The sequence below is a fragment of the Elgaria multicarinata genome, chromosome 7, assembly GCF_023053635.1.
Source record: "Elgaria multicarinata webbii isolate HBS135686 ecotype San Diego chromosome 7, rElgMul1.1.pri, whole genome shotgun sequence".
Classification (NCBI taxonomy): domain Eukaryota; kingdom Metazoa; phylum Chordata; class Lepidosauria; order Squamata; family Anguidae; genus Elgaria; species Elgaria multicarinata.
The window spans coordinates 57,639,550-57,656,681 of NC_086177.1; the positions used below are offsets into that span (position 1 = coordinate 57,639,550).

Genomic DNA, 17,132 nt, shown 5'->3' on the forward strand with positions numbered 1-17,132 from the left:
TTCTATCTGCTTCATTGAGAATAAGTCCTATTGGCTGTGTTTGGGTTTTACAGTAAACTACAACTTAGCCAGGCATGAAAATGATGCCCTTCTCTTGCACAGCTAAGTTTGGAAGCTTCTGCTTTAAGTTAAGTGCAGTTTCACATGTTCTTCAAACTGGGTACTGTAGTTAATATTAACTGCACCTAGTTTAAACAAGCAAACCAATTTAATACTGTGGATTCTGACACTGATCTTAAACTAACCATAGTTATTATTGTCCATAGTTTGTTGCTCCAGACAACACTGCAAAGCATAGTTAATTAAAAGTAGAAGTGAAAGCTTCCAGACTTTTCCTATCAACCTTATTCAGGGTGGGGGGCAGAACATGAGCCAAACATATCATTGAAATCAAATTTCAGGTCAACTTACTCATCTGAATCAAATAGCAGGGTCTTACCTATATAACTAAGTAGGACAGGAAGAAATATTAATCCATGGGTTGCTCCAAGTAACACCATTGCTAGATACATCCTGAAGTAGAAGATTTGGAAAATTTGGGATTTGGAAAAGGCAAGCACAACTATTCCTCCAAATTTTGTGAGAGTAATGCCACTGAAAACCTATCAATGTTAAAAAAAAGTGTTAAGTACAATATTTTTAGTGAAAAATGCACAACAGATTTTTTGCAGTATTCACTTGGGATAATGCTAGTGTTCCTTTATTTTTATTTTCTAGTTATTTCATTCAGATTAAACTTAGGGCACCATGTAGTCTACATCCTATATCAGCATTTAAATGTCTACAGATAGGAGATTGGTAGGGCACTGAAGCATGTCTTTAGTGGTTTCCTGCCATGGCAGAATAGGGTAGAAAGTCATACTTACAGAGCTCCCCATATGAGATAGTGCTTCTTCTGCACGCTCTGCTCTGGTTGCTTTTGTACTAATTGTGAATGCTCTTGTCACATGACTACAGAACTCAACAGAGATGCCACAACTCTGGAAAGAAGACAGCATAGGTAGAAACTTATTACCACAGACCACTACATTTTATTAAACCTAGAGTGTTCTTATAAGTGCAGTTAATTGGACACACTCATCCTATGCACGTTTACTTAGATGCAAATTCTACTGACATTAAGAAGGACTTCAAATATATTTAGGAGAAAGAGTTAGAATTGTGCTGATCAATATCTTTTCTTCTGTAGCCCATCCTTCAATTTAAGCCAATTATTTTAAGTACATCATTCCTACTAGTGCAGAAGTCTTTCTCCAAGTGCCAGACCTTATGCAGCCACATAGAAGAGGGATATAACAGTAGGCTTAGGAAAATGAAAGTTTGCAGAAGTACAAAAAGCTGAAGACAGCAACCAGTGTACTGAGCACTGAGCATCCTCAGTAGCCACAGAGCATCGAATCAATTGAAAAATATGATGAGGGAACAGGGAATGGAATCAGCTGCCTGACTGAAGTGTCCAAAGAAGTCTAGGACCACAGGAGACATCAAAATGCTGTGGCTCAGCAGGCAGGCATGATTAGCTGAGAGAAGACGGGCAGTTACATATGTGTCTCTTCTTCAGTTGTCCTTTGCTGCTTCTCCTTCCCTTTCCCCCTCCAAGAGCAAATGAGAACAGAGACACACCAATGTAATAAGGGCAGAGAGAACACACATTCTCTGGATAGGTCATTTCCAGGTTCATGCTGAGAAGTCATTTTTAAAGTGTTCCTAAGAACAGAAATGAGAGCTGCCCGTAAAAATCCAAGACTTTAATTGGGTCCCGGTATGTACACTACACCCTGTCCCACTAAAAGGTAGCACCAAAGAGAAAAACTCCTGCTCTAACTCAGTTCTTAAGGGGCGATGGCAATGTGAGGCTGGGGACTATGACACAGGGAAGGGGAAGTAAATTGGGCGTGCCACACAGTTCTGTGTCATGTGATATGCATGTGAGTCATGGTTTTCTTAACACCATTCCATAGTTCTCTAATTACCCTTCTTCCAGTTGTATCTGAATAGGCCCACTGACATTTTGATTGGTTTTAAGAGCTATTAGTTACACAGTACAAATCACCAGAATACTGAGGGTGTATATTAGGGCTGGGCTTGTGGCCTTCCAGATGTTTTGGCCTACAGCTCCCATCAGCCCTTCCCATAATCTAGGGCTGGCAAGGGCTGATGAGAGTTGTCCTTCCAGATGTTTAGGTCTACAAATTGCGCACTGCTGGTGTATAGCATTTTCTATTTGAATCAAATGTCGGAGCACTGATAAGAATTAAGATGCAAGTGAACTTACCATGACAAGGTTGACTAACGAAACCGCATTCAAGCTGATGCCCCAAAGCCACATCACTCCAAACATGTTGATCAGAATCATAGCAATAGTGAGGGAAACAACAAAGGCGGCCCATATTTCAAAGCCAAGCAGCACCATTGTTACTATGAATATTGATCCAAGGGAAATGCCAAGGTTAAAGATGGTGTCATTCACAATAGTCAGATATTGTTCATAAAAGACATAGAACACACTATGGGAAAGAACAGAAATATGTTATTTGCAATATTAACAGACTAATGTAAGCAGCATTTCAGCACCTGAAAACCTCTTAAAAAATCACTTCCTGCTTCCTCAAGAAATTAGGCAGAAGATACAGGAGTAATCTAAACAATCTTTTAAAGCCCCTTGCATTCACAAGCACGATAAAAGTGGCAGAAAAAACTCAGGACGTAGACAGAAAAGTAACATATTTATGGTGCTTTCACCATTGAGAGAATTATGGACTGAATTAAAAAGACCAGGGAGAATGTGATGAGTATCTATACCTGCTCTACCATACAGCAGCAGGTTCAGAGCCCCTAACCAAACTGCCTTGGAAATAGCTTTAGAGACCTTTATCATGTAAATGCATGATCCTGTTTTGAAGTCAATTCTTAGGATAGTTTAGTAATCAATGCCATATCCAAGTATCTGGCTGTTCTTTTTTAGAAGCAGTATAAGGCTAAAACAAGCCAGTAGGATAGAATTTGGATGAAGTCCTTGTCTCATAGATGCACGTAGGCATGTTTGTTGGACTTCCACTGTGTAACTTTTCCCCACTAACATATATGTAAAGGATCCACTATTTTAAATCTCAGATTTGGGTCTTGAATATATTCTGGTAGCAAGAGGCTAGGAAAAATGGGATTGGATTCAAAACTGCCCTTCCATTTGTAGAAGAGGCAAGGAGCCTTTGCTGAATTAAAGGTCTTTGCATTCACAGGAGCCCTTCCATGAATGAAAGGACCCCTTTGAATGCAGCCCATGGTGTCTAAAGCAAAGCAATCCTGAACAATAATGGATTATCTATTTTATGTCGGTTATTAAAGTACCTAGCAAGACTATACATGAAAAAAGGAGGTGGTTCAAAGACTGGAGTGAACCTTTATAAAAAAATATAAAGATAAATTTTATTCATCGCAAGGTAAAAGTGGAAGACCCACAGACCCAAAAGGTTATTGTGAATTTTAAAATTCATTAAAATATTTCTGTTTGGTGTGAGGCATTCTGCAATGGATTAACTCCCCCCTATTATCTAGGAAGGCAGGGACATTTTTCATTAAAAACTTTCTGAACTGTCCCTAGTAATTACCATTTACTCACAACATTCAACTTGTAGTTTTCACCTAAGATTGGGCTTTTGTAAAGCTAGGGCAGCCTTTGAAAACTCCAGAAACAACTGCTACAAAATGCCACTCTTGGTATATCTACATAAGGTGGCATGAACATATATCACACCCATTCTCCAATATCTCCACTAGCCAGTCTTTTGGCAGTCAGCTTCTAGGCCCAATTCAAAAAAAGCCCAAAGGAGGAAATAACCTGTCAAGGGACTGCATTATGGAATCATATGCTCCTCAGTATGGGGCTCCGTTCTGGACAAGTTTGCCATCTCCTTTGGTCTTTTTGAAGTCATGCAAGAACTTCATTATATCAGGGCCTTTGGGAATGAACAGGAAGTTTGTTTTATTTTTACTGTGAATTTGTTTTATTGCTTTCTCTTGATGGGTTTTTAAAAACTATTTTACTATACACAAGCTGCATTAGAGCACATTTTGTTAATAAAGTGACCTCTAAGTAGTACAAAAAGAGAAAAATTCATAAGGAACACCACCCCTAAACACTCAGGGATAGAGATTTAATCTGTAAGGAAATCTATGTACCTGTAAGGGAATACACGATAGTTTCCTTCTTTAGAGTTCATGGATTCAGTAATATTGTTTGCTATTATCCGTGCTTTCTTCATTGCATCAATGAAGTCTGCTGAGGTTTTTAGCACTGTATGATAAGACATGAAGTAAGTAGCTCCAACTTCAGTGTTGTTGTGTATAAAGTTAACTGCTGAGCTATATGCTGCATGTCCTCTGTAAAGAAAGGCACAGTTGGCACACAACTGAATGGTTAGTGGGTTGTTTCAATCCATACAAGTAGCACAAGCAACCAAGAGGCTTAATTTGCTTCTACAATGTTATCGGAAGATGCTACAGACCAAATCCCGGACAGAGTATAACAAATACAATGGATTCTATTACATATGCGTTGGCTAATCTAAACAATAAGGGAACACAGTATTTTACCAAGGGTAGGAGCAAGTGTCACGCAACTAATGTCATTCTGCTGTTGAATGTTCTCATCTACATATTAAGGAGGACAGTCACATTCAAATGTAACATGGGTGGAAGGTAGTCAACAGCTTCTCTTCACCCTAGATGTTCTGTCATCTTCCTCAGCAAACTCTGGCCAACTAATGCCTAGGAGCCAAATCTACCCCTGCAAATCTGGCCCTGCAGGTCTTCCAATCTGGGTTCCCAGAATGGCATGACCCTTCCCTTGGCGCCAACCACTGACAGTTTGGTGAATTCCTGGCTTTTGTGTAGTCCCCCCTCCCATTGGTTGAAATGCCTAAGCCAGGGCTTTGTTACTGGCAGTAAGAACTTAAGCTAAGATATACCTGTAAGTTTTTGGCCCAACCTCCTTTGCCTTTGACACCACCCAGCCCCCCCTCCCCCCCAGCTTCTCTGAAGTGGAATTCAGCCCTCAGGCTGAAAGCAGTTCTGCACCCCTGCTTTAAAATCAACATTACAATGGTGCCCAAATACATAATTCAGCAGAATGGGCAAGAGGCCCATCTAAGGCTGGTGCAAGAGCCAAGCTTGCCAAGTTTTCTACAATATTTTCAGTGCTGAAAAAGCAGAACTATAGAAAGGTATTTGTTGAGCTGCCCAAAGGTCAGATAATTAATTTTGAACTGCATTTATATAATTAGGCTAAAAGCCATTTCACACATTAGCAAACAGACTATTAAAGTTCACAGTACATAGAAGGAAAAGATAGAAGTGTAAGTGTACTACTTACCCTAGTATACTACTACATAGCTCCAGCACAGGAAACTCATATTTAAATGCTTTATTTATTTATTACATTTTTATACCGCCCAATAGCCAAAGCTCTCTGGGCGGTTCACAAAAATTAAAACCATAATAAATGGTTTTTAATGAATAATGACTTCATGGCTGCAATATTTATAAGAATTAGGCTTTACTTTTAAGGAAAATGTATCAAAGTTAAGCACTCCAGCTTCTATACATACCCTTTGCCACATTTTGGATTAGGGTTATCAGAGAGGAACATTGGAAGAAATTCCATGAAGTCTTCGCCCTGAGGTCTCTGCTTCCCTTCTGGAGTCAGTGGCCGGCAACGCACACAGGATGGATTGACAACTGCATAAACATTGTTGGAAAGTGTTTAAGCATGTTAGCTGGCTACTATACACGCATAAAGAACTACTTGTTTCTGTTACAACACTTCACAATCTAAAATAATACATTTTCAGCAAGGAACTAAAATGCTTACTGAAGAGACCCAGAATTCTGTACCAAAACCACCCAAGGAGCTACTCAACTATAGACACACTTTACCTCAGTTTAGTATACATTTTTCAGCAGCAACAGTCTCTAAATTCCATTTATAATGCTTATAGTTACTAACAGCATAGTACTAGGCATGTCTACTCAGAAGTAAGTTCCACTGATTTCAACAGGACTTATTCTCAGGTAAGTGTGTATAACATCACAGCCTAATACTGAGATCAACACAATTTAAACGAAGGTGGTGCAAACTAGGAAGTCTGTTACTGCGCACAAGTGTTTACTGTCTAAAGTATTCTAAGAAGTTATTTCTTATTATAGAAGACACTTCTTTGCTGTTCTAGAATGACTGGAGAGCACCTGATCCATCATGTCTAGGCAAGTCTAAGACTGGTTACGGTCTTGATGGGAGACTGCTTAAAAATCTGGTATAAGGTGCTGTGAATTTTTCCAAAGGAAATGAAGTATAGTAAACAAACAGTAACAAAACCAAGCCATTGTGGCACAGGGGCTTTATAGGGTCAAATCCCCATGCAGGCATGAAGTTCACTGGGCCAGTCACACATTCAAACCTAACCTACCCTCAAAGGCTTGTTGCAGAGATAAAATTGGGAGGAGAGAGAGAGAATGTATATATAAAAACACACCACATACGCTGCCCCGAGCTCCTTGGAGGAAGGATAAGATGCAAATGTAATTAAAAGAATATCAGCATTATTAATTTCCATATGTTGCATTATGCCACAGTAATGGATGTCACAACTGGGTATTATGCAGCCTTGTTTTCAGATGAAGTTTGCTCTAGATTTTATGCTGATTTTATAACTTTGCAGATTTTGGCTATTTTTTATAGTTTTTACATTTCAATGGTTTGTTCTTTTTTGTAAACCACTCTGACAATAATATAAATATATTATTAAATTAGATGATGATGATTAAAAACACCACCTACTACCAAATCCAGAACTAGGGCTTTTAAAACATATTCTCCACCCCATGACTGGCAACAAAGCTTATTCAGTATCCCATAGAAACATGTGAATCTTCATAAAGAGGTATTTCTGGGGAGCATACAAAAGCAAGTTAACAGTACCTGAAGCATTGCAAAATTGTTCAGTGGTGTTATAGATTCGGCAACAGGAAGACTGTGGTTTGACCCAGTCAAAATAATCATCAAGCCAAGAAGAAGGAGCATAGCCAATTCTTGTGCTACAATATGAAAAGATGCCATCATCTTTAGCCAAACACTATCAATATTTATCCAAAAAGGAACACTTCCCCACAAGTATTAATTTGTACAACATAGTCTGGAGTACTAGCAACTGTTTTTCTAGACTGGAAATAGAAATGCTGTATATTTTATCTCATCTGGTCAAACAGCAACTGGAAAATCTATGACTCCTTTCTGCATTACAGATAACTTACAGCAAAATATTACACAAAACACTAACCCATGGATTATTTAACCGAGAGGTTGTTGAATTCTGGGTTTTTGTGATGTCTGAACACAGTCATGCTAATAAACCATAGTTTATTCACCATGAACAACCCAGAAAAAGAACCCATGGATTGCTGTATGATTGTGAACTTTGGATTTCTTAAGGTGGGTTTCTTTGTTTCACCAGGCTATAGTGGTGGCGAGCAAGAGTGTAAAAATACTTGGCATCTCTACATTCCATTTCTACTGAACCCCAAAGGCATGGGAGGGAGTGGGCAATGAAGGAGGGAAGCAAACAACCCAGAGATTGAGAAAACAAATTATGGTTTTTTCAATCATCTGCCAGACAAATTCTAGGTAGGGCAGCAAACCATGGTTTAACACAAGCAGATGCCCATGCCATGGAAACCTAATTCGCATGACTGAACAACCCACTGTTGATTATTTAGGCCACAGTGGGCTGCGGTCCATACCATGTATGGGCAAGCAACCATTTTGAATATTCAATGCCCGGCTGTAGGTAGTAATCTTGAACCTGAGGACCGTAGGTTATATGAGGGTTAAACAATCCTGACATAACCCTACAACAGAGGTTAAACCCTCAGGGTCGCATGACATGACAAGCAACATCCAGGCATTGTATATTCAAAATAGCTGCCTGTACACACCAGCATGCACCACAGCACACCATGGCTTAAATAAGACATGGTGGGCTGTTCAATCATGCAAACCAAGTCAATGTTACTTAAATTCCTCACTGGGCTATCAGAAAGCTGTAGAGGAGAAAGCAGATGATCCACAAAATAGAAACCTAAAATGCCCACATGGGTTACTGGGTCCTTAGTAAATAACAGAAGGGATCCAGTGTACCCTAGCAACCTAAGAGGGTTCCCCGTGCCAAGAAAGAACTTTACAAATAAGAAGTTAATGTTGCAAGTTTCCACCATGAAAGTGTTAATACCTGTGTCACATTAAAGCCAACCTGGAGCATAATTAACCCTCCATGGTAAAAATTTACTCCATAAGTCCAATGAATTCCTGCAGTGCTTTGTAATGCCTTTGTGCAGGTGGGGGAGGAGGGCAGTGTTTATTTATTTATTTATTACATTTTTATACCGCCCAAAAGCTGGAGCTCTCTGGGCGGTTTGCAAAAATGTAGAAATGTACAGAAATGTACAGGGAAAAAAGATGTAAAACCAGAAAAATACCCTCCAGTGTTATACAACAGAACTTGTGATACAGGCAAAATGCTAAGTTACTTGTCTTGCACTATTTTAAAAAGTTACTGGGGATATTTTAAGAAGTTGAGCTTAGGCGTTTAATAGTTCCACTTTTCCATTAATTTTAATAGTGATAAATCGGGCTCTTGTTAGCTTAGAAAGTGAAATATATTGTTTTTGACAAATTGAAAAGGGGGCAGGGAAGATGATATACAATAGAATAGAGCAACCGACTCCATAGTTGTTGGAGAATGAAATATTTCAAGTTTGCTAAAGAAGTTTTACAAATCTTTCAAACAACTACTGACGTCCATATCAATGCCAATAGTTTAGGAGGAACAATCGAATATCTTTAGTAATTGTTGGGTATAACATATCAAACACTGCAGAAGCTGAACTCCAGGTTTTCTTGATGGAGAGATGCGCCTGGGAATCCCAGACAGGTTCATTAAGAACAAATAGCAATTGTACTGCAGAAGAATGTGACAAATCAAATGTGGGAGTCAATTTTAAACAAGAGTTTGCTTCTATTCTAGCAAAAGTTTGTTATTTGCTGGAGAGATTTTATGAAGAAAAGAATGAATACTTACAAGCTGCTAATCTCTGCTGCATCAAATATTTGTTGCACTAGGGAGTTGTTGTCACATCCTGTTCCACCACACACCATATTTTGCCCATCTAAAGTAGTATAGTTATGTCCTTCTTCTAACACAAAGTATACTGGAGGACCTGCATGCAAGTACTTGCTGAGAGAGTTGAAATAATCCATCACGTATGAATCCTTATAACAGAAAAGAGGGAAAGAAAAATATGTAGTTAGCTCTAAACAGATTAGTTCCTATCCTCATCTCTTTAACATATATATAATAGGATGACTTTTAGTTAGGGTAGGAGGGTAATGATGGTACTTTTCAATATGTTTGTTATATATATTTTTCTTTAGAAAAATGGGAGTGGGAGGAAACATAAAAGTCACTTACATCTGGCATTGATAATCTCTGGTCTAAGCCAATCTCTACTTTATTGACAACTGCTATGCTGAATGATAGCACACCCACAAATATGGATATCTGAAAAAATAGAAGAGAAAAGGCTGGTTTGATTCACACACACACACATAAAGCTTTCATTTATATGAAATGAAGCTTTCAAGTCCTTCAAAGGACTTGCACTAACTCAGTATTGCTGGAAAATATAGCTTGCTTATCTTCTAGCACGTTAAGCACTAGAATTCGAGAATTAAAAGCATGACATGCATTGGCAATGTGGTGGATAAAACAACTAAAAACTTTCGTATAAAAGTTTGAATCCAAATAGTTTCCTGACCACGGTTGACCCTTTCAGGCTACAGAATAACTTAACCATTCTGAAAAGCTGTTTAGGGAGGAAGCGAGATTAAAAATAACAGCAATTAAGAGATTTGACTGTTGCATTTAAATTAATATCTAGTTTGCATGTAGATAGGTTTTTTTAAAAGCAGAAATGATACTTTTAGTCACATTATACATACCACAATTGGTCTCATCCAATCCTTTAGAAGAAATGGAGAATATATGTTTTTGAAGAATAGAAATAATACACTTTCAGACTGCTGTACAGTACTGATTTCTTCACCACCTTTGATACAGCACAGGATATCGTATCGATTTTTCTGGAAAATAAAATGCCAAAATGAATGTGATCCCAAAATAGTAACTGCTCAAAATAAACATCAAGAGAATATAATGTACTTACTTCTTGACGCTTAATGTCCAAACCCAACAGGCTTACAAAGCAGGTAATTTGAAGGAGAAAGTCAATGAATACAGCAACGGCAGCGAAGAGGGAGAAAGTACGAACAGCAGGCATTGTAGACAAACTCCCTAAAAGCAGAGAAGAAGAAACAGAAGTATGTCACACGCTCTCACTGTATTTACATAGACAATCATGTAAAGTCAGTTAAGACAGCACGCTAAAGACTTCCTTCCAGATATGGTTGACAGAAGTCTGCCTCAATACTGTAAGCAACATGATTAAGAGCAGGTGCTTGCAATAAAGACCTCCCTCACGCAAGATAATTCAGTTTAAGCAGATGTTACACTTTCACAGGTAACCACAAAATAAAACCTGTTCTATCATTCCATGCCACATGACAGCCCTTTTTCTCCCTTCTTGGCCAGCAGTACCTTTAGTGTAAGGTAATGAATCAGAATCGTAGAGCTCGAAGGGACCTATAAGACCATCGAGTCCAATCCCCCTGCTCAGTGCAGGAATCCACCTTAAAGCATCTCTGACAGATGGTTGTCCAGCTGCCTCTTTAATGCCTCTAGTGTGGGAGAGCCCACAACATCCCTAGGTAACTGGTTCCATTGTTGTACTGCTCTAACAGTCAGGAAGTTTTTCCTGATGTCCAGACGGAATCTGGCTTCCTGTAATTTGAGCCCATTATTCCGTGTCCTGCACTCTGGGATGATCAAGAAGAAATCCTGGCCCTCTTCTGTGTGACAACCTTTCAAATATTTGTAAAGTGCTATCATGTCTCCCCTCAATCTCCTCTTGTAAATGATTACTGGCTAGAATTTAGCATGCTGCGAGCAAGCAACAAAAGGCTGAGATAAAGAACTGTGGCTCTCCACCATATTAAGATCTTGGCAATTTGTTTTTAGAACAATCTATCTAATCTATTTGTTATTTACACCAGCTTACCTCACCTCTTTGAGGGGGTGAGCCCATTTCAAAGAGTTAGAAATAATGCCTTTGTAAAATATTCTAATTAAACAGAAATGCATTTGCAACATAGTGAAGTATTTTCATTTTTCTCAACATTGCACATAAGGGAGCGAACAGAACTCAACATATACCAGTAGCCCAACTGTACAAAATTTAAAAATGCTCACCCAAGAAGAAAGCCACTGTCTCTGAAAGTGACGAAAGGAACATGCTAGGAGCCACATCTCCAAGGATTCGACCAATTTGCTTATCTAGTGTTTCACCCTGAAGGCGTTCATCTCTCTGGAATTGAAATTCATGTGTTAGAAATTAGAACTAGAGACGGGCCTTCTTAGATATAGAATGCAAACAATTCATTATACACTCTAAAAGTCACAAAAATACCTGAAACGTCTGAACAATAATGAAAATGTTGTCTACTCCAACAGCCAGCACCAAAAATGGAATGACTTCAATAACGATCAGTGTTATGGGGACTCCAAAATAGCTGAAGATACCCAGAGAACATGAAACTGAACTCAGTACGATCAGGATGCCTGCAATGCCCAAGGAAACTTTTGAGTCCACCTAACAAATGAAGATAAAAGCACAGCATTAATTGTATTTACTATAACTCTTATCCATGTTTATTTATGTACTTCACAAATTTATATACTGCTTGCCAGCAAAATTATCAATGGTGAACATAGTAACAATGTCAATACTAAAGATAACAATAAAATATGACAATAAAATTATCATTCTACTGATCCGTAATAAAACTATAACTGTAACTGGCTGGGATACACCTCAGAGAAAGTGTGTATAAAGAGAACATTCTTGAGGAGGCACCTAAAAGTCAAAACTGTAGAAGCCTGTCTGATATCAATTGGGAACGCATTATGGAGGGCAGGTGCTACAACACAAAATGCTCTATTACTGTGGGAAGCTTCATGACCATAGGACACCATCAAAAGTGTTCCTTCCGAGGCTTATGAAAAAGTTTTTTCAAATGTAATTGCAGAATAAAACTACAACTAGCTGCCCCAGTCCAGTTCTAGTTTTGCATAAAAAGAGCAATTTGCGCTTTTCTGTCTGCACCAGAATATGGACAGCCATCCCAGTGTAAGCAACGTGATGCTCTGATGTAAATTTCAATATACACCCACAGTTTATGTATTTATTGATTTTTTTAGTCATCTCTCTCTTTAAGAAGATGCAAGATAATTTACAACATTAAAACATAAAAAATATAAAATAACTATAAAACCATTTCCCTTAAAATATCAAAACATAAAGAAACAACTAAAACATCAATACAGACGATAACCAAAAACACTGATACATAAAAGGCTCATTTCTGCCTTCAAATGCCAGTTGCTAACCCAGAAAGTGATACAGATTTCCTCTGCTGGATTAGGGGAAGAGTTATTCTGAAGCTCAACAACTCTTACATTTTTAGTACTTTGAACCAAGAAGAAACCTACATCCAATGGGAAGCAAGTACATGAGGTGTTACGATTCCTTGACATAAAACATCTGGGTAATTATTTAAAGAAAGAAATGACATGAAATGAGTGGCAAGGATATTTCAACTTCTTCCCCATATAAAGTAAAGACAAGGGGGAAAAGACTATGTAGAAGAGCTAAACTATTCATTGAATATGTTTTTAAAAATGCTTCAGTCCTTTTAAAAGTTTATTATAAAGTTTCTTTTCAACAATGATAAAGATACATACCAAGAATCTAGCAGCACTTTTGATATGTCCCAGAGCTATGGAGACATACACAAACATGACAACATAGCTAATTACAACAGTCCTGACATCACTATTACTTTCCCGGTTTATTTCATCTTCGATACTACGTTCAGCAGAGAAGGAAATTGTTAAATTTGGATTGTCATAGTTTTTCACAAAATTGATGAACCTGAAAAACAGAAAACAAGTCAGTAGTTTCTTAGAAAGCCAGAAAAATCTCTTAACAAGTATTCTGACATATCTTCAGGGCAAGCCCTAACCAAAGTTCTTTCTACTTTTCTTAATGTTAGTTACACTCTATGTTGCATTTCTTCATGAAAAAATATTCTTGCTGGGAAACAATACTTTAATGTTGAAGACAACATGCTTTCCAGATGTTCCAAATTAATATAATCCTTTGAATTCTGTCCTTAGATCCAATCATGCTCTTTAAAAAATGCTGTGAAATCTTCTGGTGGTTAGTTTAACCTGCTAAATTTGTATGGGGAAGTATTTTGTAAGACTGATTCCGTTTCCATGTTGGAGGAACTAAAAAGTTATATATGTCAGATAAACAACTAGCATTTTGTCTAGCAAGATAACTTCTGAATTAGGTAATGAAATCACTGCATGACTTTGGGCTGTGTGTGTTAAGCACTGTGAAGTGGATCTTCGTTACTATTTTAGATTCCCTTAGGTAGGAAAGCTACTCATCTCTAATATAAGGGGTTTACATGGATTCAGTTAAGCCTCAATTAGAAAGACTTACTCCTGTTCCCAAGCCTGAGCTTTCATCAGCTTGTCTGTGTCATTGTAATAATTCATGACAGGAAATGTGATCACAAGGGCTGTAGCATTATTGTAATTTTCATCTGTGCATTAAGAAAAGGAGAAAACACATGAGAAACTACTTTAAGGGAAACACAAGACGCTTTTCCAAATGCCTCAAAAGGTATATTCTCAATATGCAAGTTCTCTCTCTTTAAAGCTTTCCCTACATCCATTCCATGGTGTTGTCCCACTTTCATTTATTACCAAAAGAAGTGTCAGGAGTGCTACACTAGATCTATTTTATACAGATGTAAGGCTAAACAATGAAACCTACCTCAAGACTTTGGGGCCAAACTACTTGCCCTCCCTCTGATCGTTCCCATCCCTAATAGACTGTATCACTGCCCTAACAACTCACAAATGCAACGCAGTGCTTGGTTCTTCAGTAATTACTTCAGTCTCTTATTTTTTCCCCTTGTGTAACCACTCCTTTTCAATATGTATGCTCAGAAATTCAATCAAGATTTTTAATTCAAATATCTTTCGATCAAAAGGATACAATATTCAAATGCTAAATCGAGAATGAAAATACTAGCTCACAAAATGGCTATCAACCTCCTCATCGAAATAAGTGGGCTGCATTACCAACTCATCAGAAAAAAGATGTTTTTCCACTCAATTATGAGTTTAGATAGATTTTTTTTTAAAAAAAATAACAAGACTTGAATTATTTTATTCATGTTATCAGAATGTATACAAAATTATAGTAGAAACTACTGCGAAAATGTTATTGATCTGTCCACCTGATGGGAGGCCAGAAGAGCAGCACTATTTGGCTGTACTTCTATCAAGTGTTGCTAATTCCTGGTAACAAAGAAAACACAGTTTGTTACTTGCATGTCATTCTCTGCCCCTCAACATGTGGTATCTTGCCCAATGGCAACACCTAGCATTCATTACCAGACAGCTCCTGCCACCAATATGGGTTGCAAAGTGGGTTTCATTGCTCATATAATTTGGAACATAGGCTGAATAGTGAGACCATTGTATTATCTTGACAGTCCAAGGAGGGGCTGAGAATCACAGAAAATTGCTCTGCAGACCACACATTCTTTTCAGCCATGAGAATCAACAAAGTTCCTACACCTATTTTGACACATCACACATACCATCATAGCCTCCCATCACCAGCCATGGAAAGACAGGCCCACCAAACGTTCCCATGCATGGTTCATGAAGCAAGGTTGTGTCATTTAGAGATGCTGGAGCCCTATAAAATACATATATGATGTTGGCAGTTATCTGAGCAGAACATGTAAACACCTATTACTTATGACAGTATTGCACTAGAACACCTTTTATAAATACAAGTATCTGCTGACAGTATTATAGTGTGATACCCAAACACAACAAAACCATCTTAGTTTCTTCCAATTTTGACAATATAGAAGCTGTTCAGCTATTTCTTTTCAAGTGAAGGCTGTCAGAATGCCTTGATTTATTTTGGAATGTATCCTGAACTTCACTTTTCCCTAACTCTGTATCTAATTTTGTTGCTGAATATCTCAATCCAGCAGCACACCCTCATTAAAAGTAACTTCCATGAAAGCAATAAATCTTCCTCCCAATCCAGTTCCCAAGCAGAGAGATTTGCCAGATTCAGACAATCATTTGAGGCTTTATAAACCAGGATCAGATCATGATATTACCTGATATTAAGCCAGAATTCCCCAGTTCAGACCCAAGAGAGAACTCTAGCTTAATACAACTAAGCTCCAAAGCAGCACATGAGAAATGCACAGAAGGGGCTAGGGAAGAGTGCTTGCCCCAACACTTGTTTTTAAACTCATAAACCATGGTTTATGAAGCCTCAAGCAATTGTACAAACTGGGCCAGTATCTCCTTATTAGTTTTGCTTTAACACATTGAAGAATCCCTGTATCAAGCAAACCGTTCAAGAGAGGCAGCTAGTCACTAAAACAGGGAATGGAAGTCTGCCTGTCAAACTGATATACAAAAGCAATTTTAAAGCTAAAACTGTTTCATTAAAAGAGACTGTTGTCACTGTACTTACCGGACGCAATACAAGAAGTGAGTATGGTAGTCAGCGTAGGTCCAAAATGTATCTGTAATTGCACGATCTAGGACAGAATGACTGTTCTGGAAATAGTTGAGCACACTCAGAATAGTACAGTTGTTGTTGTAAGGAGAAAGAGGAGCCAGGCAGATGTCCTTCAACATAACAGTGTCATTATTATAAGAAGCAGTTAAGTTTTCAATAGCATTCTGCAAGTCTAACACCTAAAAATATGAGAAAGAAAGAAATGTATTGTTTTTAGCATAGGAACAGAACAGATTTTTCCCCCTATATTCAAGCAGCAGTCTTCAAGATTATGGCCTGGCTCGGACATAACGACAACCCATGGGTTATTTAACTCATGGGTTGTTGGAGTTGTACAGGAGCATGCTGCCTCCCAACCACTTGCACCTTCCACTTTGTTTTCACTTTACAAAACAGCCCATGGTTTGTTGTTGTGTTAAAATACTGAAGTGGTCTCTTACTTTTAAGGGTGTTTAAATCTGTTGTGACCCATCTTACCTTGTGTCTCCATCTGATTTTCCATTAACTCATCCCCTGCCCTTAGCCTCCTGTCCCACAGCCCATCAGCAAGGTCTCCCAACCCTCGGGGAGCATTTTTGGGGGCTGGCAGGAAAAGGAGGGGTCAGAAAGCCAGCGTCTTCCCAACCCCGTCGGCAGGTGGATATCTGGTCCCAACCCAGAGGTTCACTAGAAAAATTTAACCGCTTATGAAAGCCAAGAAAAAGTTGTATTCTGGCAGTGCAACTTTCACCGGCATACACTGAACACACAGACAGCCAATTTCTCTATTACCTGATGCAAGATATCTATGGTAAGTGGAGGTCCAAAAGGTACATCATCTCCTATTGGGAATGGAGAGTAGATCTCTGGCTTGGTATTAGGGGCTTGAATAATTAGTTGCTCAGTACGGAAGAAAGGTCCAAAGTGAGTATCAAAGTATTCCTTCTCTTTGCGAGCTTGGCTGCTTGGGGATGACCAAAGTTCAACAGGATTTGTGGTTATTTTGAGAAACACCAAGCCTGAGGAGCACATAGCGATAACAACCAGGGAGAAGAGAACAATAGGTCTTGGATTTCGAACACAGAAAGCTCCCCATGATGTGAATGTGACTCTTAAAACATTCTCAAACTTCTCACCAAAACTTTCACACCAGGTAGCTTCTCCTACAAGAACACATACAGAATGAGTAAGTTTTTCATTTCCAGCATCAATAATTTCTTTAAACAGATGAGGGACTTCCAAGATTTTTTTGCTGAATTCAAAAACTGATACAAAATTGTTAGAATAAAATG

The 17,132-nt window shown here is 38.4% G+C and overlaps 1 protein-coding gene across 1 annotated transcript in view; it reads right to left on the bottom strand.

Moving 5' to 3' along the window:
- The window catches only part of NPC1 (NPC intracellular cholesterol transporter 1), a 38,571-nt gene that overhangs the window by 967 nt on the left and 20,472 nt on the right, over positions 1-17,132 (bottom strand). Inside the window, exons 8-24 of the mRNA XM_063130640.1 lie at positions 16,633-17,003; positions 15,814-16,040; positions 14,909-15,009; positions 13,738-13,840; positions 12,969-13,158; positions 11,635-11,817; positions 11,418-11,532; positions 10,276-10,403; positions 10,052-10,192; positions 9,522-9,611; positions 9,132-9,322; positions 6,977-7,092; positions 5,607-5,736; positions 4,180-4,380; positions 2,276-2,507; positions 867-980; positions 440-602 (exon numbers count right to left, since the gene is read on the bottom strand). Coding sequence (XP_062986710.1) covers positions 440-602; positions 867-980; positions 2,276-2,507; positions 4,180-4,380; positions 5,607-5,736; positions 6,977-7,092; positions 9,132-9,322; positions 9,522-9,611; positions 10,052-10,192; positions 10,276-10,403; positions 11,418-11,532; positions 11,635-11,817; positions 12,969-13,158; positions 13,738-13,840; positions 14,909-15,009; positions 15,814-16,040; positions 16,633-17,003 — 2,796 coding nt within the window. The remainder of the gene's footprint in view (positions 1-439; positions 603-866; positions 981-2,275; positions 2,508-4,179; positions 4,381-5,606; positions 5,737-6,976; positions 7,093-9,131; positions 9,323-9,521; positions 9,612-10,051; positions 10,193-10,275; positions 10,404-11,417; positions 11,533-11,634; positions 11,818-12,968; positions 13,159-13,737; positions 13,841-14,908; positions 15,010-15,813; positions 16,041-16,632; positions 17,004-17,132) is intronic.